At 51.9% G+C, this 20,542-nt stretch overlaps 2 protein-coding genes across 5 annotated transcripts in view; one reads left to right on the top strand and one right to left on the bottom strand.

Moving 5' to 3' along the window:
• The window catches only part of PDCD11 (programmed cell death 11), a 39,198-nt gene extending 28,335 nt beyond the window's left edge, over positions 1-10,863 (top strand). For 2 of the 4 annotated variants that reach the window (XM_036336094.1, XM_036336091.1), the window contains 14 exons: positions 825-914; positions 1,109-1,211; positions 1,639-1,816; positions 3,621-3,677; positions 4,542-4,664; positions 5,458-5,580; positions 5,980-6,289; positions 6,509-6,625; positions 7,292-7,441; positions 7,644-7,894; positions 8,572-8,740; positions 9,078-9,231; positions 9,604-9,769; positions 10,511-10,863. In XM_036336094.1, coding sequence (XP_036191987.1) covers positions 825-914; positions 1,109-1,211; positions 1,639-1,816; positions 3,621-3,677; positions 4,542-4,664; positions 5,458-5,580; positions 5,980-6,289; positions 6,509-6,625; positions 7,292-7,441; positions 7,644-7,894; positions 8,572-8,740; positions 9,078-9,231; positions 9,604-9,769; positions 10,511-10,682 — 2,163 coding nt within the window. In that variant the 3' untranslated portion in view covers positions 10,683-10,863. The remainder of the gene's footprint in view (positions 1-824; positions 915-1,108; positions 1,212-1,638; positions 1,817-3,620; positions 3,678-4,541; positions 4,665-5,457; positions 5,581-5,979; positions 6,290-6,508; positions 6,626-7,291; positions 7,442-7,643; positions 7,895-8,571; positions 8,741-9,077; positions 9,232-9,603; positions 9,770-10,510) is intronic. The other 2 variants (XM_036336092.1, XM_036336095.1) reach the window with 2 other exon arrangements.
• A 1,228-nt stretch (positions 10,864-12,091) lies between these two features.
• On the bottom strand, positions 12,092-18,119 carry CALHM2 (calcium homeostasis modulator family member 2). Its single transcript, XM_036336097.1, has 3 exons — positions 17,544-18,119; positions 14,714-15,427; positions 12,092-13,029 (listed from the first exon to the last, which is right to left on the bottom strand). The coding sequence occupies exons 2-3, from the start codon at positions 15,266-15,268 to the stop codon at positions 12,613-12,615; spliced, it is 972 nt and encodes a 323-aa protein (XP_036191990.1). The 5' UTR covers positions 15,269-15,427; positions 17,544-18,119; the 3' UTR covers positions 12,092-12,612.
• Between the last annotated feature and the right edge of the window lie 2,423 nt (positions 18,120-20,542).

The following is a 20,542-nucleotide window of genomic DNA, read 5'->3' as shown; positions in this document are numbered from 1 at the left end:
TGTTTGCCTGTTGTAGACATTCATAAACCCCGCATGCCGTAAGGCTCTTCACAGTCTGATCTTACCAATCTGGTGTACCAGTCGAGTTGAAAATCGCCTCTACCTTTTTCCCTTCTTATCTTTATTTGTATTCCATACCTGGAGTGCCCTCCATTCCTATTGCCTGTGATCGTTCAGGCTCCAGCACAGATAATCCTTATTACTGATTCTCCTATATATTCCCATAGCATATTGTACTTTCTTCATGATGCTTGCTGCTCTAGTTATTTGCATACTTTCACTTGATTTATTCTCTGTAGACTGTCATCTCCTTGAAGGCAGGGCCTGGCTTTGATTTATCACTATCATGCCATGTGCATAATGGCTGCTTGATAGATGTTTTGTTAGATTGACTTGAACATTGGGATGTGTGTTTAGAAGACTGTGTAAATAGTAAAGGATCAAGATCTAAACTGATCTAGAAATAAGACATTGAAGCTGCTTAATAGTCACTGGGCTCAGCTGAGCTCCGTGGAGGCTGCAGAGGTTAGGGGGTGGTCCTGATGCTTGAGAGCCTCTCCAGGGTCTTTTTTGCTGAGCACCAAGAGGGAAGCACATCTTGCGGGGCGGGCGCAGGCTCTGAGCGAGACTCTGAGTGAACCCTATGAGAAGTGGAAGTTGAGCTTGGGCAGTAGGATGTTGGAGTGGATTTCTGTCCTTCGGAACAATGTAGGATTAGAGTCCTTTCAGCCCTGTGATTTTAGGAGATGATATTTTAATGAAGGTTAAAAAAGAAATGCTTGTATTTGTTTCATTCCATTTCTCCTCCTGTTTTTCCTCCTCAGTACAACGTGATTAAGAAATGGCTCGAGGTGGAGATTGCTCCAGACATCCGGGGAAGAATTCCCATGTTGCTCATTTCTCTTAGCTTTAAGGTCAGTTGCTCGAGATCCCTGGAAAGATCCTCAGGCTCCTTAAGCTTGGCTCAGTGTTTGCCGTGTGTTCATAGTAACTACAAAGATTCAAGGATTGGTTTGGAGGACACTTGCTTTGGAGACTTAATGCTTTGTGGTTTGGATAAATGATAGACCTTTCTTCAAACATCTGAGGAGTTTACTTGTCCTTCCAGGTTCTGAAACATCCAGATAAGAAGTTCCAAATTGGCCAGGCCCTGAAGGCCACCGTGGTTGGTCCAGATTCCTCGAAGGCCTTCTTGTGTCTCTCACTCATAGGTGTGGTGATGAAATGGTACCTGGTCAGGAAGGGAGGGGGGAAAGGAGTGGGAAGGGGTCTTCTGTTACTGCCCAGGTTGAACGGTGCCTTGGGTATTAGAGTCCTCAGAAAGCTTAGTGTGCTTGGTCCCTTCTTGTAACTATTTTCCTGGAGTTTTACTCTCTGGCCCGTGTTACTCCACTGCTGTCTGAGTCACCTTTACCTACACAGTTGGTTTCATTAGGTCTCAGAAAGGGTTGTCTACTACATAGCCCTGGGATCCTTGACTACATGGCATGCAATCTGGGTCTTCATGATCGTTCTGGTCCGTTCAGCCTAGAAACCCGAAGTCTGGGTAGCTTCCTCCCCAGCCGGTGGTTGGTGAGCATTCCACCTTCTTTCTTGGCTCATTTCCTCTTCCCTGAGTCAGGTTCCTTCTCCCTCCAGGTCCTCACAAGCTTGAAAAGGGGGAAGTGGCCATGGGCCGAGTGGTGAAGGTGACCCCCAACAAGGGGCTGACTGTCTCCTTCCCCTTCGGGAGGATTGGAAGAGTCAGCATATTTCACGTGAGCGACTCCTACTCAGAGGCACCCCTGGAAGACTTCACCCCCGAGAAGATCGTCAGGTTGGCTCTGTTTTCTTCCTCTTTTCAGCTCTTTGTGGGATTTCGGTGTTTGTTTTTTAATTATAGACGTAATACATGATTATGTACCAGAAAAAAAATTGAATAGAAAATGAAAACTTATGTGGCTTCTTTTTTTCTCTGCAACTTTTCACCATTATGTATTTTGGTCTTTGTCTTTCAAGTCTTTAACACATATATAGGTATAATTTCCCTTTATATAATAAAATTTTATTTATATACTGTTCTACAACTTGCTTTTTTCTCATAGCAGCTTCTCATGGATGTTTTTCTTTTCCCAGGCTAATATGTCTAAATCAACCTTGTTCTTTTACCTTATTTTTAACATATTTTTAGTATTTTGTCATAATTTATTTAAAAATTTTCCTGCTGATGAACAATAATGTTGAAGTAAATATCTTTGCATATGTTTCAATGCTGATGTAAGTATATCTGTGAAATAAAGCCCTAGAAGTAAAATGGGTCAAATGATGTTATATATTTTGCCTAAGTGCCCTTCAAAAGGATTGTGTCGGTTTATGTCTCATTTACATTAAATACAACTGCTCTTTCCCATCTCAAGCCACCAGCACCTGCCTGGCTTCTCAACCATTGATCAGAGCTGAACAGCACAAAAGTATCCAAGGCCTGGGAGGACAAAAGGGAGTCAGAGAGAAATCCCGATCTTCTCTGCTGTCTGTCTCTTAAGGCTTACAAAATGGGGGTGTGAGCTTCAGTGAAATATTTATTTTAGATAGGTTTATTTATAGCCACAGCTAAATGGATTTATTTAGTAACATTCAGTTATAATTCCTCCATTCACCAAATGTGGATAGTTAATTAATTACCTAAAGGGAGACGATCCCTCCAGGTCCTCTCCTGCTTTAGGGGTTATGATGCCGTGTTATAAAAAGCAGACGCCTGTCATGAGGAAAATTGGACTGTACCGTTGCTGAGATCCTTTCTACTGCTAAGATTCTATACTTTGTGACTTCAGGCTACTAATTGCCATTTTATATTTTTGGGTCTTTTTTTGTTAATCCTCACCCAAGGATATTTTTTCCATTAATTTTTAGAGAGAGTGGAAGGGATGGGGAGAGACAGAGAGAGGGAGACATTGACGTGAGAGGCACATCGATTGGTTGCCTCTAACACATGCCCTGACCAGGGCCAGGGATTGAGTCTGCCACCGAGGTTTGTGCCCTTGACTCGAATCGAACCCTCGACTCCATTCCACGGGCTGACGCTCTATCCACTGAGCAAAACTGGCTAGAGTTAATTGCCATTTTAATGAATTGCCATATGTTTGGAAACCCAACCAAAGAGGAAACCCTGCTTACCTCCTGGGAGCCTCCCCCGCTCCGACCTTCCTGCTTGGCTGCCTGTGTCTGCACAGTCCTAGGTCATCCCCTCCTCACAGTTTCCTGTCGCTGCTGTTTCTTCACTGAGTCACACACTCCCGGGACCTGACAAAGGGCTGGTCTCATTCCTAAATACTCACTATAAGACTGCGCCTGCCAGAGGGCTTTGGTGTCTCCCCTTGTTTTCTTCTCTCACACCTTTTTGAGGAAGAAGAGGGGATAGTGTTATTTTTACCTGACAGACTAGTAAACTGAGGCTCAGGGATGTGACAGCACTTGTCGGGAGTCCCTCAGCAGGTTTTCAGCAGAAGGAAGCACAGAGCCCAGGCCTCCTGTCTCCTCGCTCTTGCCTGTTGGTCGGCCTGTGCAGAGGACACTGCGGCCCTGTGCTGTCTTCCTGAGATGCTCAGGCGTCAGTATTCCCTTCTCGTTTGCTCTCATTCCAGGTGTTATGTCCTGTCCACTGCAGACGAGGTACTGACTTTGTCGCTGCGATCGTCCAGGTGGGTTTCTGTGTTTTGGGACCAGAGCAGGAGGACCACTTAGAGCACTGAAGAGGGCCCCATGGATCTGATCTAGTCATTGGGCTTCCCACTTTCTTCTCTGATCGTCCACTGTATAGCTTGCCCTGTTCTTACCCAGAAAAGCCGAGCGCATTCAGATTGCTAGAAGAACCTGTCTGCTAGGCTCTTGTTTCCAGGGAAGGGTTCACACATCCACATGTGGGTATTAAGGTCGCCAGATGGTAGCCCTGGTGAGGGAGATGACTTAGCCCCCAGGATCCCATAGTAGAAGTGAGTGTGTCTGAGGTGGATTGGCCTGAGGTCAGCTTGCTCCATGGTTAGAAATGGATGTTGATAAGGCCAAGGCTTTAGGTTTGAGGCTTGGTCAGCGTCTCCCTGTGTCAGCCAGCTCACAGCCACGTGTCCCTGGCTGACAGGACTTCAGGAGAGAGTAGGGCTGTGCTCTGTGTCGGCGATTTTCAATCGGTGTGTCGCAAGAAATTTTAAGACATGCAATACCTGACCAGTCAGGGGCACTGGCCTCTTTTCCCTCAGATTGTCAGTTTAAAAATGACAATAGCCAACACAATAAATAGCTGTCTGCTGTGAATGAATCAAAATCATACCTGTTTTTTTCAGATCAGCCAAAAACCGTATTTTTTAGTGTGCCGTAGAATTTCAGTGATTAGTTTATGTGCCATAAGATGGAAAAGGCTGAGCAATCACTGCTCTGTGTCTTACTGGACTTATTGGCAGGTCCAGAGTCATATTCTTTGTACATATCAAGTTTGTATCCCAGGTGAGGGGGGAGGATGGAGGAAAGGGGATTAGAGGTATGTGTATGTGAGCCTTTTATTCCTTTAGGACAAACCCGGAGACGAAAAGCAAAGTACCGGATCCCGAGATTAACTCCATCCAGGACGTTCAGGAGGGGCAGCTCCTGAGGGGCTATGTGCAGTCGGTGCAGCCACACGGCGTGCTCCTTGGGTGAGTGGAGTGGAGCCTGGGGCGTGGCCAGGCCAGTGCCCTCCCCGGGCCTGTCCTGTCCTGCGGTCCGCTGCATTCCTCGTCACCTTCTCTGAAGGGAATATGAAGAAGGAGATTCTATTTATTTTTTAAAATATATTTTTATTGAGTTCAGAGAAGAAGGAAGGGGGAAAGAGAGATAGAAACATCAGTGATGAGTGGGAGTCATTGATCAGCTGCCCCCTGCCTGCCCCACACTAGGGATCGAGCCCACAACCTGGGCATGTGCCCTGACCAGGAATTGAACCGTGACCTCCTGGTTCATAGGTCGACATTCAACCACAGAGCCTTGCCAGCCGGGATCCATCAGTCTTTTAAATTCCAAGTTGTTTTTTCTTTTTACTTTAAAAAAAGTTTTGACTTATTGTTATTTGGTGTTTTGGACAAAGCATATGGCATGTCACTTTTAAATACATGCAGATTTTCTTTGACTTAGTGTTTGATCACTATCTGTAAATGTTCTTTGAAATCATATACTGTTCACAACCACCAGCTATTACAGCCTTCTCTGCTATTACGTTTTCTCATTTTTTTCTTGTCTTTCTATACATTGTGATGCCCTGGTGTGGGGTGAAAAGTACCCTGTGATCACATGTTCATTGTGCTTGATAATTTTTTGTCCAGTTTACAAAGCCTTCTGGATCCTTTTGAATGCCAGGAACTTATGTCTGTCATAAATCCTGGTCACAACTTGGGTAGCTGGGACTCTTGTTGTTGTATTTGTGACCAGAGAACCTCGTCTCTCTCCTGTCAGCCTTGGCCCCTCGGTGGTGGGATTGGCCCAGTACCCACGTGTCTCCCAGCACAGCCCGTCCGAGAAAGCCCTTTATGAGAGATACCTCCCCGAAGGGAAGCTGCTCACAGCCAAGGTCCTAAGGTAGGGGCCTTCTTCCCTCCCCACCCCTTCAGCCCTTTCTCTGGGAGGAGATTTAGAGCAAACAGACAGGACGGCTTGAGTAGTGGTGGGTGCAATGTTCTGATGAACGAAGCCCCTTTGTCTGGAACTTTCTCCCTCTGCTCTTAAAAGCAGATGTGGAGACATTTCTCTTCAGAGGCACCTGTTGTTGGGGACAAAATAGGGGAACATCACAGCTGCCTCCTGTATTTACTACTAAGCCTGGGAAATCGTTCCTACCCATACTAAATGGATTGCAAGATGGGTGGGGCAGGGCCCAGAAAACTGTGGGTCGATGAGGAAAGGAAGGCCTGGCTGCCTGCTGTGCCGTGTGCTCTTCTGTTGCCTTCACTGTCCGCCCTCCCTCTCTTCCTGTCGCAGCGTGAACCACCAGAAGAACCTGGTTGAACTGTCGTTCCTCCCCAGCGACACTGGGAAGCCCGACGTGTTTCCTGCCTCCCCAGGACTGTCACCTCTAAAGCAAGGGGAGAAGCAAGTAGAGGTGGAGGAGAGAGACCACAAAGGAAAAGAAGAGAAGGAGAAGAAGAAGAAGAACCAGAAAAGGAAGGAGAAACGGAACCAGAAGGGGCAGGAGGAGGCCCAGCTGCCTAGCAAAGAGAAGAAAGAGCCCCAGAAACCACACGCAGAGAAGCAGGGCAAGCGGCCACATCGGGAGTCGGCAAGTGAGCAGGTACGTCCCCAGGGAGGATGGCCTCCCCACATATAACAAGGAGAGCGATTCAGAAGCCAGGGGGCAGCTGCCTCACCTTCTCTTGGACCCAGATTAGTGTGAGTTTGGAGGCTGGGCACTGGGTCGTGCCGGAGGGGCAGGGGGGGGCGTTGCCCTGGGCTGCCCAAGAGTGCTCCTGGGCAAGTGGGGCTGCTCGGCATTTTCCTGCCTTCATCTCAGGAAAGGGCAAACAAGAAGCAGAAGAAGGCTGCTCCGGCCGAGGAGGACGACAGTGGCGTTGAAGTGTATTATCGGGAAGGAGAAGAGGAGATGGAAGAGATCAGTGTGCTGCCCAAGGTGAGGGCGAGGCTGCTCTGGGGAGGGGAGGCCTGGACTCCTGCCGAAGAGCTGGGCTCTCTTTGGCATCAGCCTCTTTCTTGTTTCCTATAAGATATGAAGAGATGGGGCTGCTGGTTTCTTTAGTTGGTCATCAGCTCTCTGGGGACAGGGACCCTGCCTTACTCATAGGGTGTGTTGCATAAAATAAATTGTAATCAGATTAAATTCTAATTTATTAGCTGGAATTGAATTAGATTAATGGGGTGGGCAGGTAAGAGGCGGCATGGTGTCCCGAGCCCCAGTTCCCCTCTGAAAAGTCAGAACAGTGCTACTTGAACTGAGGACTGGGTATGGAAGGGCTTCCCAGACTTTAGCTATCAGGTCTCTGCCACCCTCAGAACATTTATCATGTCTGTCCTAGCTTGACTGTTATTTTATACATGTGTTATTTTATATGTGTGTGACACACATATATATACATACATATATTTAAAAATTTGTCACCCAAATGAATTTATTTGCAAAGAAAGTTTTTTGTCACTGCTATAAATTTCCCGGGTGGACTGGGTTTGGCCCTGGGAGGAGGGCATGGTGGGAGTCCTGCTCCTCCGGGTGAGATGGGGCTGGGGAACAGGGAGCAGCCTGAGCTGCGTGCCTTCCTCACACACCTCCATGCTCCTCCAGGGGAAGCAGACCAGGCCAGCAGAGGTGCCCCGGCTGCAGCTGTCTTCCGGCTTCGTTTGGGACGTGGGGCTAGAATCTCTGACCCCGGCCTTGCCACCTCGAAGAGAGAGCTCAGACAGCGAGGAAGACGAGAAGCCACAGCAAACCACGGTGTCGTATTTTGCAGGGACCTCTTGGTGCCAGTCTCCTATGTCTGTCCTAGTCTGTAGGTGTCTCTTCTGGCAGAGTGGGGTGGTCTCGGGCTAGGGAGTATTTATAGAGCTTGGGGATTGCCCTGCCGACTCTTGGCTTCTATCACAGACCTGCCCAGGGTCTGAGGAGCTGATTACTCACTTGTTTTTGCCTTTCATAGCAGAAGAAGAAAAGCAAGAAGGAAAGGGAGCTGGAGAAGCAGAAAGCAGAGAAAGAGCTGTCCCGCATGGAGGAGGCACTGATGGACCCTGGGCGACAGCCAGAGTCAGCAGATGATTTTGACCGACTGGTGCTGAGCTCCCCCAATAGCTCCATCCTGTGGCTGCAGTACATGGCCTTCCACCTGCAGGCCACAGAGATCGAGAAGGCCCGGGCTGTGGCCGAGAGAGCTCTCAAGACCATCTCCTTCAGGTCTGGGCTTCATCTCTCTGCTTTAGGGACGGGCCTTTGGACAGGAAGGGCCTTGTCTCCCCAGGTTGCAGTCTGACAGCAGTTGGAGTGGCTGCCACCTGGGGTTCCCGGACTCTCTCTCAGATGTGCCGTCTGTGAAATAGATCTGCTCATCTATAATTTATAGTCCTCTTCACTGTTAAGTTAGAGACTTAAATAATGTGCCCAACTTGGAGCAGAAGTAGAATAGAGAACACAGCTTTCCACATATCTGGGTGAAAACTCTGCGTGTGGCCATTTTCCAGGCAGAGGGTAGAGTGAGTGCCCTGAAGGCTGATGAAGGAGTGGTGAACCTTTACTTTCATTCTCTTAGTTTGGGGAGAGAAGCAGACCAGAGATTCTGCTCCTTCCAGCTCAGACCTCAGGCCCGATTGAGACCTGGTAGGCTTCCTTCCTGGGAATGGAGGTAGAGCCTCCGTCTGGGAGCTCCAGGCCCCGCAGTCAGGGTGGGGCTTCCTGCTGCTGTGAACTGCAGTGGGACAGGGCCTCTCAGTGCCTGCGCTTGAGGGTGGGAGCTGAGGACACGGTTGGAGCCTGGGGAGGAGGAGGATAGAATTCCAGTTGACATCCCCGGAGTGGAGTGAAGGGCTCTTTGGGCTGAGATGATGGAGCTCATGCACCGACTGCTCTCCCTCCAGAGAGGAGCAGGAGAAGCTGAACGTGTGGGTGGCACTGCTGAACCTCGAGAACATGTACGGGTCTCAGGAGTCACTGACCAAGGTCTTCGAGCGGGCCGTGCAATACAATGAGCCTCTCAAGGTCTTTCTCCAGCTGGCTGACATCTATACCAAGTCAGAGAAGTTCCAGGTAGGAGTCTGGGCCTGGTGCCTGCTGCCAGAGGGTCCCCAGCCACTCAGAACCGTCTCCTGGGGGTCATGAGGGCAGCAGGGAAGAATCCCCACGTTCTGGATCCTGTCCTAGTCTTAAGACCTCTGTGTGCCATAGGATTAGTAGGGAGACTCTCCATCTTGTCAGGCCTCCTCATCTCTGGGAGCGTGCCCTCCCCTCAGTAGCTAGAATTGGGCCTGCATAGTAGTTGGCATCTGTGAGCCCAAGACTGGCTTCTCACAGGGGAGCTGCCTGTCTTTATTGTTGCCCCCCTCTGTCGCATCACCTTACCCAGCTTGCCTGGTCTTTCCCACAGGAAGCTGGTGAACTCTACAACCGGATGCTGAAGCGTTTCCGGCAGGAGAAAGCTGTCTGGGTCAAATATGGGGCCTTCCTTCTGCGGAGGGGCCAGGCTGGGGCCAGTCACCGTGTGATGCAGCGAGCCCTCGAGTGCCTGCCTCAAAAAGAGCGTGAGTGTCCAGCCCACTCTCGGCTCGATTCTTGAGCACATTGGGCTCGCCCACATCTGGGCACAGGGGTTGTGGCAGGAAGCCTTGTGGCGGTTACATACCTGTCTGTCTCTCTATTGATTGTATGCTCATGCATGCAATGCGTGTTGCAGTTAGCACTAATTCTGTTGCCCTTGCCCCCGGAGAGTAGGGTGTCTGCAGTGGGAGTGCCCATCTGTGTATGTGGCCCTAATCTACCCCACTGACCCTCTTGTCGCTACCTGTGTCTTCGGACACGAGCAGGAAGTCAGGAGTCAGACTCGGTCCCTGTGGCACATTGTGTTGTGGTGTGGGCTCTGCCTGTTTGTGTGTCTGAGTGTCCTCTCCCTGCAGACGTGGATGTGATCTCCAAGTTCGCCCAGCTGGAGTTCCAGCTGGGGGATGCAGAGCGGGCCAAGGCTATTTTTGAGAACACACTGAGCACCTACCCGAAGCGCACGGATGTCTGGTCGGTCTACATCGACATGACCATCAAGCATGGCAGCCAGAAGGAAGTCCGGTGAGAGGGGCAGACAGATCGGGGCTGAATTCCCTGTGGGGGTTGGGGACATTGGCCAAGCAGATGACTTCAGCACCCACAGCAGCTCCAGCATCCCCAGTTGTCTCACTCTGTCTGGCAAAACAGCTTTGACCTGACACATCAGGTCCTATGGCATTCACTTTTCCAACTTCTTTTCCTGCCTCGGGCCAGCCTCTGGTCGATATCTGGAACCTTGGGTGGGAGGTAGGCTGGCCACTGGCCTGGTGTCCGGAGACTTGGGTTTCCTTCATAATTAGCACTGTGCCTGACTCTCACTGTAGAGAATGTTCACAGGCAGAACTCACTGTTGCCCACCGGCATCCCCATAGGCAGGGAGGATTGGAGATGGTAGACTGAGCTCCAGAAAGAACTAGTGCCTCCCTCAGCCCCCCAGTGAGCTTTAAGCAGAGCTTTTCTCACAGATACGTGTCTCACGTGTGTGCCCTCCCAGTAGCTTTGTCCTGACTTACTGTGTGACTTTAGGCCAGTAAGTCCTGTAACATCTCTGGGTGTCTGTCTGCTCACCTGGACGGGAAGGGTGGTATTCTCTCGCTCTCCGTGGGCACGATGGGAGTGGATGAGGTAGTAAAAGTGAAGCTAGAAGTGGGAGTGCTGGGTGACAGAGGGCCTGCTCCAGAGCCTGAGAGCAAGTGGGGAAGGTTAGCCAGGAGTCGTGTGGCGGGGGACCGAGAGGCAAACGCTGCCCTGCTCTCCTCACAGGGACATCTTCGAGCGCGTCATTCACCTGAGTCTGGCCCCAAAGCGAATGAAATTCTTCTTCAAGCGCTACCTGGACTATGAGAAGCAACACGGCACCGAGAAGGACGTGCAGGCAGTGAAGGCAAAGGCCCTGGACTACGTGGAGGCTAAGAGCTCCGTGTTGGAGGACTAGCTGCAGGCTGGCTCCGGACAGCCCCTGCAGCAGGGCCCAGCCCACCGAAACCTCAGGCACCCGGCAGTTGACAACTGTGTTGCCTGAGGTCTCTATTTATGTGCTGCTTTTTCTGCAGCAACTTTGGGACAATCCTGTTAGGATAAAAAGGCATTTCTTATAAATTCCTTTTTTTACTTTGTTTCGAGTACCAATTTCATGTTTCTCCTTTTCTGAGACTGCTCCGGTTTCTCCTTCATGGGAGTTCCCAGGAGCAGGAGTGGACGGCTGAATCCTGACCATCTATGGCCCTGGCAGGCTCTTGGTATAGCCAGAGGGGTCAGCAGGGTCCAGGAAGTAGGCCCCTCCTTCAGATCCTGGAGTCTCTGGGCATTCTGTTAGCCTCAGCTCAGCCTTGTACCCTTTTTTGGAGGCTGTGAGTTGGGATGGAAGGACAAAAATAGAGCCCAGGAAGGAAAATTGAGGCACCTGAGAGGAAAGCCACCTGGTGGGCCAAGTGACCCAGCCTCTCCAAATGCGTGTCTCATTGTAAAATGGAGCTAAAAAGTCCAACCTTGCAGGGTTTTGTGGATGAAGTGAGAGCATGTATGTCATATGCTGCCTGGCAGGCAGGAGTCTGTGAGGACCTACACTGGGTGCTGTGTGGCTCTGGGGAGAGCCCCCTTCCTGCTCCTCTGGGAGAATGACTGCTGGGCGCAGGGCATTGGCTGACTTGATGGCTATTCCTTGGGTCCTGAGGGAGAGGCGATGTGATGGGCCCAGGCCTCCCTCATAAAATTCCCAGAAAGACAGTCTCCCTGCATCGTTTGATAAGTAATGATCTCGTACGGTCCAGAGATCTTGGAGGCCAGCACAGACCCAGCTAGTTGTTGAAGCCAGTTCTTTTTTGGCTTGGTCTTAAGAGAGTGAATCGTTTTCTTTGGCAGAGTTTTAAATGTCCCGAGAGCTAGGGAGCTTTTCCATGGGCAATGACTGAGTCATGTGCCAGGAAGCAGGGCCAGGACAAGGGAGGGCATCAAAGGTTTCTGAGGTGGTGGAGGCAATTGGGCAAGGTGAGCGTGGGAGGGAGGAGGAGCCAGGGCTGGGCTATGAGAGCTAGTCTTCCCTACTGAGGGCAGGATCTTCTGACCCAAGAAATTTAAGCTGAGCTTCCCTCCGGGGAGACCAGGCTCCCTCTGTTCCTCCAGATCAAGTGAGATACCTGAATCCAGCTGCTAAGGGGTCATCAGCCCCAGAGCTTTCCCTCCTGTGGGAGCCCCTGCCCTCCCTCCTGTCCATTTGAGCCCTGCCCAGGGTCTCCCTGTCCCCTTCCCTCTCATAGGAGATGGGATTTAGGCCTGTCCCCATGATCACCGATTTGCTGTGGCATGTCCCATCCAATCACATAGACAGCAAGCTAGTCCTTTATACTTAGAAAAGCTTTATCAAAAATGTAAATATATAAAATAAAGCCAGTGGCATGCATCGAAGGGCAGCTTCCCAGCTGAGCACCACTGAGCTGGGTGTCCATAAGCAGTTAGACACAAATTAACTGCACAATATCCTATACAATGAGCCTGCTGGCAGGTTTCACTGTCACCTCGCTGTGCTGGCCAGGGCTTCTCAGCCTTGGAGCCCACCAGTAAAAGGTCCTCCACAGCATAGTTGATTAAGGACCAGTTCTGAGTACGAATCTTCCCTCCCAAGCTGTTGATCAGGTGGCTGACGGCAGTACGAGAGGGGATTTCTTCAGGTCGGAGAGCCTTCCTGTCACGCTGACCACATTGTGCATTAGCTCTCTCCTCTGTACCCAGATTACTTTGTTTCTTTTGGTCTGTTTTCCCAAAAAGCTATGGTTGAAAGAAAATAATCTGATGCTGATGTGAGCAGACAGTGGGGTTCAGTGTTGGACCAAGGATTGTCATTTGCAAAGAGTGTGGGAACAGGAACCTTAGGAGACAAGCAGGGCCATCTCCATGTTGTCCGGGGCTGTGCCGTTGCCTGGCAGCCCCTGGGCCCACTTGTGCAGGCGGCTGTAGAGGGGGAGGCCCTGGTTCTCACGGTACAGATAGACGCCAGTGATGGCGTTCCACTGCGGCCGCGGCTGTGTGCCTCCCACGGGGAACTTGGCTACCAGCTCCTCATCGTCCTTGTCGAGGGCCACGAAGCCGAAGAAGCGGCGCACGTTGTTGGCGGCCAGCACCCTGGAGTGCACCTCGGCGGTGCGCTGGAAGAGCTGCTCCTCGTTGTTGCGGTACTGCGTCCAGTAGGCCTCCTGGCGGTAGCTGAGTGGTGAGCAGTAATGCTTGAGGCACTTGGTCAGGAACACCAGGACGGCCACCACACCTATGAGCAGCCACCCGAAGAGCTGGCCGGAGAAGGGGCAGGGTGAGGAGGGGCAAGATGCTGTCTGGACCCCCACCCGCCCAGGATGAGATAGGGGCTGGGCTGGGCTGAACCTGGGCCTCAGAACCCCCTCAGAACTGGCCCTCACTTCCCTGAATGAAGATTCTGCTTCTGTAAGGAAAGCAGGCCCTTCTGGTTATAATTTCACTGCTTTTTCCTTACTCTTTCGAATTCACAGTTTCTTAAACTTTGCCTCCTGCATTTTCTGCCATTTCTTTTCCTTTTTAAAAAAAAAATTTTTTTTTTTTAATTGATTTCAGAGAGGAAGAGAAAGGGAGAAAGAATTAGGAACATCAATGATGAGAAGTATCAATTGGCTGCCTCCTGCACACCCCGTACTGGGGATTGAACCAGCAACCCGGGCATGTGCCCTGACCAGGAATCAAACTGTGACCTCTTGCCCTGACTGGTTTGGCTCAGTGGATAGAGCATCGGCCTGCGGACTGAAGGGTCTCAGGTTCGATTCCGGTTAAGGGCATGTACCTTGGTTGTGGGCACATCCCCAGTAGGGGGTGTGGAGGAGGCAGCTGATCGATGCTTCTCTCTCATCGATGTTTCTAACTCTATTCCTCTCCCTTCCTCTCTGTAAAAAATCAATAAAATATATTTTAAAAAACAACAACTTTGACCTCTTGGTCCATAAGTCAGTGCTCAACCACTGAGCCACACTGGCCGGGCTCTGCTGCCATTTCTTTAGCCCCAAGGTTTACCCCCCTCCCTTACGTCATTTCAGCCCATCAAAATCCAGGTCAAAACTGCCAGGCACAGCCCAGATGCCACCTCTTGCCTTCCCTACCTCCCCCATGGCCTGGTCCTTACTCTCTGCCTCATTTTGAAATCGCCAGTGTGCTTCTCTCAAACGCTTGGGTGTGAGCCCATTTCCCCATTTGCTCCTCTAGAGAGATCTGTGGGCTTTTGATCATCAAATTTTATTTCTATGTCTTTCATCTCCCATCTCCTTTGGTGCGTCTCCAACCCTGCTTCTTTGTTTGTGTTGCTTACGTACCTGAGAGACCTTGTAAAGAATCTTATGCTCTTCCCTGTCTGTTCCTCGCTCCCTGTTTCGCTAAGTCAATGCTTCCAGCTCAGTTTTTCTGTTTCTGCCCAGGTGTCTGCTCTTCTGTCCTCTGACCAACCTTCACTCCCTCAGGACTAAGCCAAGGCTGAGGCTAGAAGCAGGGCAGCAGCCTCCTGGGTCACAGGACTGCCATATGTCAGCAGTGCCTGAGGCTAATTCATTGCTGGCCCCGGCCTTCCTGGGATAGGAACATTCTGGTCCCTGGAGCCAGCCACACCCCACTATCAGCTCATGGCCCATAGCAAATATTTCATAGGCTTGCAGGATTTGTGCTCCATCTGGCTGGAGTAGGGGCTTAATCCATGACTGGGATCAAGGCTCAGTCTGAGCCAGAACATTCCCTTTAACATTTAAAACATATTTGTGACTGAATTGACCTTTGTCCCACCAGACACTAACCCATGGGATTACCCAGCTCTGATACCTGATGCTGATTAGTGCTTTCCTGGAGACCTTGGCCCCTGGGGACCAACTCCAGCTCTAGCACGGAGCCATCCCGACAACCCCCCGCCTCCCCCAGCCACCACCAAAAGGAGAAAAAAGGGGTGCTTTCCTTTGCACACCTTACCTGGGACTCATACTTGAGCCTGCGACTGACCTCCTCCCGGAAGCCTGACAGGTTGGCGGGGCCCTCCCCGCAAGGGAACCTGGCCAGGATTTCTGTGGCATGGTCTCGAGGGAAGCCCTCTCCCCCAGCTGTGAGTGAGGAGGGGTCCACAAACTCGCTGAGAGCGCAGACATAGGCCTCACCGCGCAGCAGGGAGATGACAGACCAGGTGATGGGGGCCACGGCCGCGCGGCCCAGGATGGAGCTCAGGAGGAGGAAGGTGGGGGCAGCCGAGCAGTTCTTGGTTCTCCGGTACTGGCACTCGGTAACGAGGTTCCAGGTGTGGTTGTTGAGGATGACGCCGATGATGAAGAGTGCTAGGGCGGGCACACCGATGGCCGTCAGCCCGTACAGGTAGTTCCTGGCAGGTGAGCAAGGGCAGTGGAAAGCCACCACAGAGAACAGCTCCTGGCTGCCCACCGTGCCCAGTGCCACCAGCCCATTGAAAATCATCACGTCCTTGCTCTTGAAGAAAAGCGATAGAAAGCGGAAGTTCTCGGCGATCAGGGCTGCCATGGTGAGAGGTCGGCTGGAGGACTGGCTGCAGGGGTGGAGACAGGCGGTGACGGGTCAACGGTGCCTGGTGAGACTAGCAAAGAGTGCAGGCTGGTGGGCACCTGAAGGCAGGGCAGGGTCTTGTCATTCTATCACCTAGAGTGGCCGGCCTGGTACTCCCTGCGGAGAGCAGATAAGGGATAAATGTTTGCCTCTGAAAATGGGGAGAGAGGGGATCTTGTGTGTTCAGGCTGGTGAGAAGGGAAGGAGATGGGGAGCTCCGGGGCCTGGTGGGAGTGATGGTAGCCACATTTCACTGAGCTCCTGCTAAGTGTCAGGTGCGTTACAGCCCTCGTTGCCCGGCACCATGACCCACACTGAGCTGTCATATCCCTCGTGTATAGAAGGTGGAGGCTCCTGAGGGGGGGTGGCTTCACAGTGCCACATAAGTGGCTGAGATCACACCTCAGGCCTACCTGCCTCCGACACTGAGGTTCGTGTTGCTACTGCAAGATTCTCTCGAGATGGGGGTTAGGAAGGGCCCTGTGGCCTTGGGGAATGTGGGACGTCGGCTGGCTTTCCCCCTGGGATTCCCGGCTGAGGGGCCCAGGACTGTTTGAAGGGTGTCTCCTCAAAGGGGTATAGAAGCTGGAGTGGGTGTCCTGGTGGATAAGGGACTTGGACTTGACCCTGTGATGTGGGGCAGGTGGAGGAAGGTAGTGAACCTGGTTCAGCATCCCTGGTGTCCATAAGAACCGTTTCATCTTGGAGACCTCAGGCTCTGGCCTGGTTTAGGACATCCTGACTCAACACCCTTCATGACTTTTCTCTGGGCCTCAGTGTCCTCATCTACGAAAAGAGCATAAATCATTCTGGTCCTTGCTCTCTTAGGAATGAATGCTGGAGGGGAGGAAGGGCATACACAATGCCTGCTAATTGTCCTGTAGGACACTGTCCCTCCATCTCTCTCACCCTGTGGAGCCCTCAGGGTGCTCCCAGAGGTGAGGCAGGGTGGGATGATTCTCCTTCCTGCAAAGATCAGGCAACTAAGGTCTAAAGAGGATAAAATACCTTGCTTGGGGCCATTCAAATGTGGAGGTGCTCAGGCGGGACTTTGACCACAACCTCAGGAGGCCTAAAAATGGACCAGGGTGAGTCAAGCTAAGTGAGTCTTCCATTGCTCTGTGCCCATCTACGAGAGCCCTGGTGAACCTCCCCTTCCTCGCCCACTAACCATTCCCTATCCAGCAGCCTCCCAGCAGCCCTCTTGCACCAGGTCCCTGGACTCAGGGATCACACAGCTGCCAGCGACAGGAAGCCTTGATGAAGCTAAGGCTCGGCTGTGCTCACCACTGGCTCTGCCCCACTGGCTCTGCCTTGGTCTGGGCTGCAGCAGCGCTGGCAGCCTGCCAGGAAGTGGTCGTGGCCTAGGCTCCAGGCTGGTTCCGCCCCAGCTGCCTTCCCAGGCTCCACCCACACAAGCCAGAAACAAGCCAGGGTGTGGCCTGGCCCCATGTGTCCTTCTCCCCATCCCTGGGGTGAAAAAAAACTATAGGCCAGGAGGGGGGTGGGTAGATGTGAAAGAGGGCTTAGAGGGGATAAATGGTGATGGAAAAATAAAATAAAAATTTTAAAAATCCCATAGGCCAGAGGAAGCCAGGGTGTAGGAGGCTGGTATGGGCAGCTAATTAATGTGAGGAGACTTGCCCATATTTCCTACTATGCCTTCTTTCTGCCCAGGTTGCCACATGGGCAGGGCAGAGCTGGCTGACCATGTGTGGGATGCCAGGAGATGGAGGAAGAGAGGGATCCAGCTCACAGCCTAGGGGCTCCAGTCTAACTCCCTGGAAAAGGGAGTAATATTGCTGGGGATGAATGGGTTAAAAGCAGCCCCTTCTCCCTCTCCCCCGCGCCGCCCCCCCCCCCCCCTTGGTTTCAAGGTTCCTAATGAGCTCTGTGGGAGGCCCTGGGTTTATAAACTACAAAGTGGGGTATAAGATGCCTGAACACTGGTGGGACCAGCCAGCTTCTGAGACTACTGCCCCCTTCCCCCCAGCTGGGAGTGAGACCTCCAGCAACAGTCAGGACAGGGGTCAGGTGGCTGGGGGAGGGACAGGATTGGCCCCTGCCAGAGTTGGGGCGGGGAGGGGGGGCGCGGGGAGGCGGGGTGGGGGGGGGGGCGGAGGATGCCTCAGCTAGGGGCCTCTCTCCAGGACAATCCCTCTGGGCAGCCTCAGATTGGCCCTGCCCTGCTCTCCTGTCACCGGGCACACCCCAGGGAGGGGACCTTCCTTACCTGGGACCAGCGGCAGGCAGACAGGCACGGCAGAGTGGCTTTGGCCTCCTTGTGGCTGGGCTCTCTGAGTGGCGCTCAGACTTGGGAGCGTGGGGCCTGCTGGGGTGGGGCCGTTCCACCGAAGTGCCTTCTGTTGACCATGCCCTCCAAGAACTCTGTCTCACTTTCTTCTGCACAGCTGGGGGCGTCCTCAGGAAAGTTTAACTCCAAAAAGAGGAGGAAACAGCGGGATGGAGCTTGCACGCCAGTGAGTGGAAAACATCCCCCAGCCAGGCAGAGGAGGGCGGGCAGCAGAGGGCGGTGCGAGAGGAGAGGAAGTTGGGCTGCCTGTTGAGCAGCTCTTGGCCTGTGGCCTGAGCCTGGCTCTGCCTGCCTGCCTTCCCGAAGAAGAGAGCTGCTGCTGGAGCCCACCTGACAGTGCCCTACACCAGTGGGACTGGTTCAGGGGCCAGGCTGGGGGCCTGTGGGAGAACTGGCCTGGGCCTGCCTTCCCAGCCAATTACAAGAGCAGCCCCTATGCTTGACACCCTGCCCCCACCCTGGCTAGACAGAAGCTGCTGGGACAAAACCTTGGCAGGGTTAGGGGAGAGATGCCATCAGACTGAAGCTGACCCATCACAGGATATGCAAGGCTAGGCCTGCCCCCTGCCCACAGCCTCCACCCATCCCCACCCCTCTTCTGGCCCTTCTCCTTCAGCCACTGCCAGGACAAATCCTTCCATCCAGACTCCAGCTAACTCCTCAGTTACTGCTTCCAATCTCAGAGGACTGGAGATAGAATTCTGGAGTCTAGGGATTCTCTGAGGCCCTGTGGGCAGAACTCTGACTGGTTGATGGAAATTGCAAGGAGGCGGGCTTTTAAGAAAAGCCTCTATAACAGTGGTTCTCAACCTTCGTAATGCCGCGACCCTCTCATACAGTTCCTCATATTGTGGTGACCCCCAACCATAAAATTATTTTCGTTGCTACTTCATAACTGTAATTTTGCTACTGATATGAATCGTAATGTAAATATCTGATATGCAGGATGTATTTTCATTGTTACAAATTGAACATAATTTAAGCATAGTGATTAATCACAAAGACAATATGTAATTATATATGTGTTTTCCAATGGTCTTAGGCGACCCCTGTGAAAGGGTCGTTCGACCCCCAAAGGGGTCGCGACCCACAGGTTGAGAACTGTTGCTCTGTAATGATCAGAGCTGCCCAGACTGTGCCAAAAAGTGGTCATGAGCTCCCCACCTGTGGAGTGTGCGAACTAAGGCTGAGAGCCATGAGTCAGGAATTCTGCAGAGGAGAGAGTCTTGTCCAAGGACAGGCTGGATGACTCCTAGGATCAAGGGAAAGACCCCCAGCTCTGTAATGCTTGCGGTTCTATCACAGTGGAACTGCTGAGTAACATGCTGGCCTCTGAGCTGGACTTGTCCATGTGCAGGAGTGAAGAGCAAGGGACCAGTGTTTATTTTTCAGATCCTACCACGTGCCAAGCACCGTTCCAGATTCTTCCTTCAAAGTTATCTCCCTTTATCCTCACCATCATCCGGGAAAGCAGATCTTTTAATGTCCATTCTACAGATGGACACACTGAGGCTCGGAGGGATTCGGTGACTTACCAGAGGTCCTACAGCTCTAGTATTTAAACCCACGTCTGCCTGACCCAAAGCTTTACTCTTCACATTTTTACTTCCCAATACCTCCTGGCTGGCTTTTCCCATTGGAAGCCCCACCCCATCCCCAACACACACCTGATCTTTACTCATCTGAATCCTCCCCCTCATTCAGGGTCTAGATCAAGTCCCACATCCTGGAGGAGCCCTCCCACCCAGCTTGGCCTACAGGGTTGGCCCTCCTCCCAAACTATTAAAGGGAGGGAGACCAGGCTTCACACGTGGAAATAGAGAGAAGGGTGAATATGGAAGAATGGAAATTATTAAAACAATGTTGTAGGGCTCAAGATCAAAATCAATTCTTAGCCCAGCCGATGTGGCTCAGTGGTTGAGTGTCAACCTATGAACCGGGAGATCATGGTTCCATTCCTGGTCAGGGCACATGCCCAGTTGTGGGCTCAATTCCTGGGTTTCTATTTCTCTCTTCCTCTCTGAAACCAATACAAATATATGTTAAAAAAAAAAATGAATTCTTAGATGAGTAGGATTTGCATCTTTTTAAAAATATATATATATTTCTTTATTGATTTCAGAGAGGAAGGGAGAGAGATAGAAACATCAATGACGAGAGAGAATCATTGAATGGCTGCCTCCTGCCCGTCCCCTGCTGGGGATCGATCCTGCAACCCGCATATGTGTCCTTGGCCGGAATCAAACCCGGGACCCTTCAGTCTGCAGGCCGATGATCTGTCTACTGAGCTAAACCAGCCAGGACAGGACTTGCATCTTAAAGATAGATGAGGGGACAAGAAGCCCATCTTCTTGGCCCTGTTTCCTCCTCTTCAACAAAGATGGCTGCAGTTCCTGATGTCCCTCCTCTCATGTCCAGGGGGACGAGGAGGTTACGCCCACAGGTTCAGAAATCAACAAACATGTCAGCCACACACACCGAGTGCCTACCATATACCATGTCCTTTATACACTTCACTCATTTAATCTCACAACAACCTCGTGAGATTGGTACAACCTCATCTCCATGGTACACAGGAGGAAACTGAGGCACAGAAATGAAGTAGCCGGCCAAGGGACACAATTTGTAAGTGGTAGAGCCAGCTTCTCACCCCGTTCTGTCTCACTCTGGACTCTTGAGCTGTTTCCACTCCAGGCAGCCCCCTTCCACCCCTGCACCCTCATCCCCAGCTCAGGGCAGTGCCTCAAGCACTTTAGAGCCTCCACCCAGGGGGGCGGGGGCTTTGAGAAAATGGGAAGACTCAGCTTGTGTCCAACTGCCAAGCCCTGCGGGTGGCCTGATTTCCCCTGGATGCGATGGAGGTGTCAGTGAGAGGACCTTCACCATGAGAGGTGCTTTGGTCTGAATGGGCCCCCTCC

The sequence above is a fragment of the Myotis myotis genome, unplaced genomic scaffold (assembly GCF_014108235.1).
Source record: "Myotis myotis isolate mMyoMyo1 unplaced genomic scaffold, mMyoMyo1.p scaffold_m19_p_15, whole genome shotgun sequence".
NCBI lineage: Eukaryota > Metazoa > Chordata > Mammalia > Chiroptera > Vespertilionidae > Myotis > Myotis myotis.
The sequence above is the reverse complement of the archived record's forward strand: the minus strand, read 5'-3'. Positions and strand labels throughout refer to the sequence as shown.

What these genes read in the sequence shown, in the direction of transcription:
- CALHM2 (XM_036336097.1), bottom strand. Translation starts at nt 15,268, where the DNA reads ATGGCAGCCCTGATCGCCGAGAACTTCCGCTTTCTATCGCTTTTCTTC. An exon ending in GGCTCAAGTATGAGTCCCAG is followed by an intron (nt 13,030 to 14,713) that starts GTAAGGTGTGCA and finishes TTCTCCGGCCAG; the next exon opens with CTCTTCGGGTGGCTGCTCAT.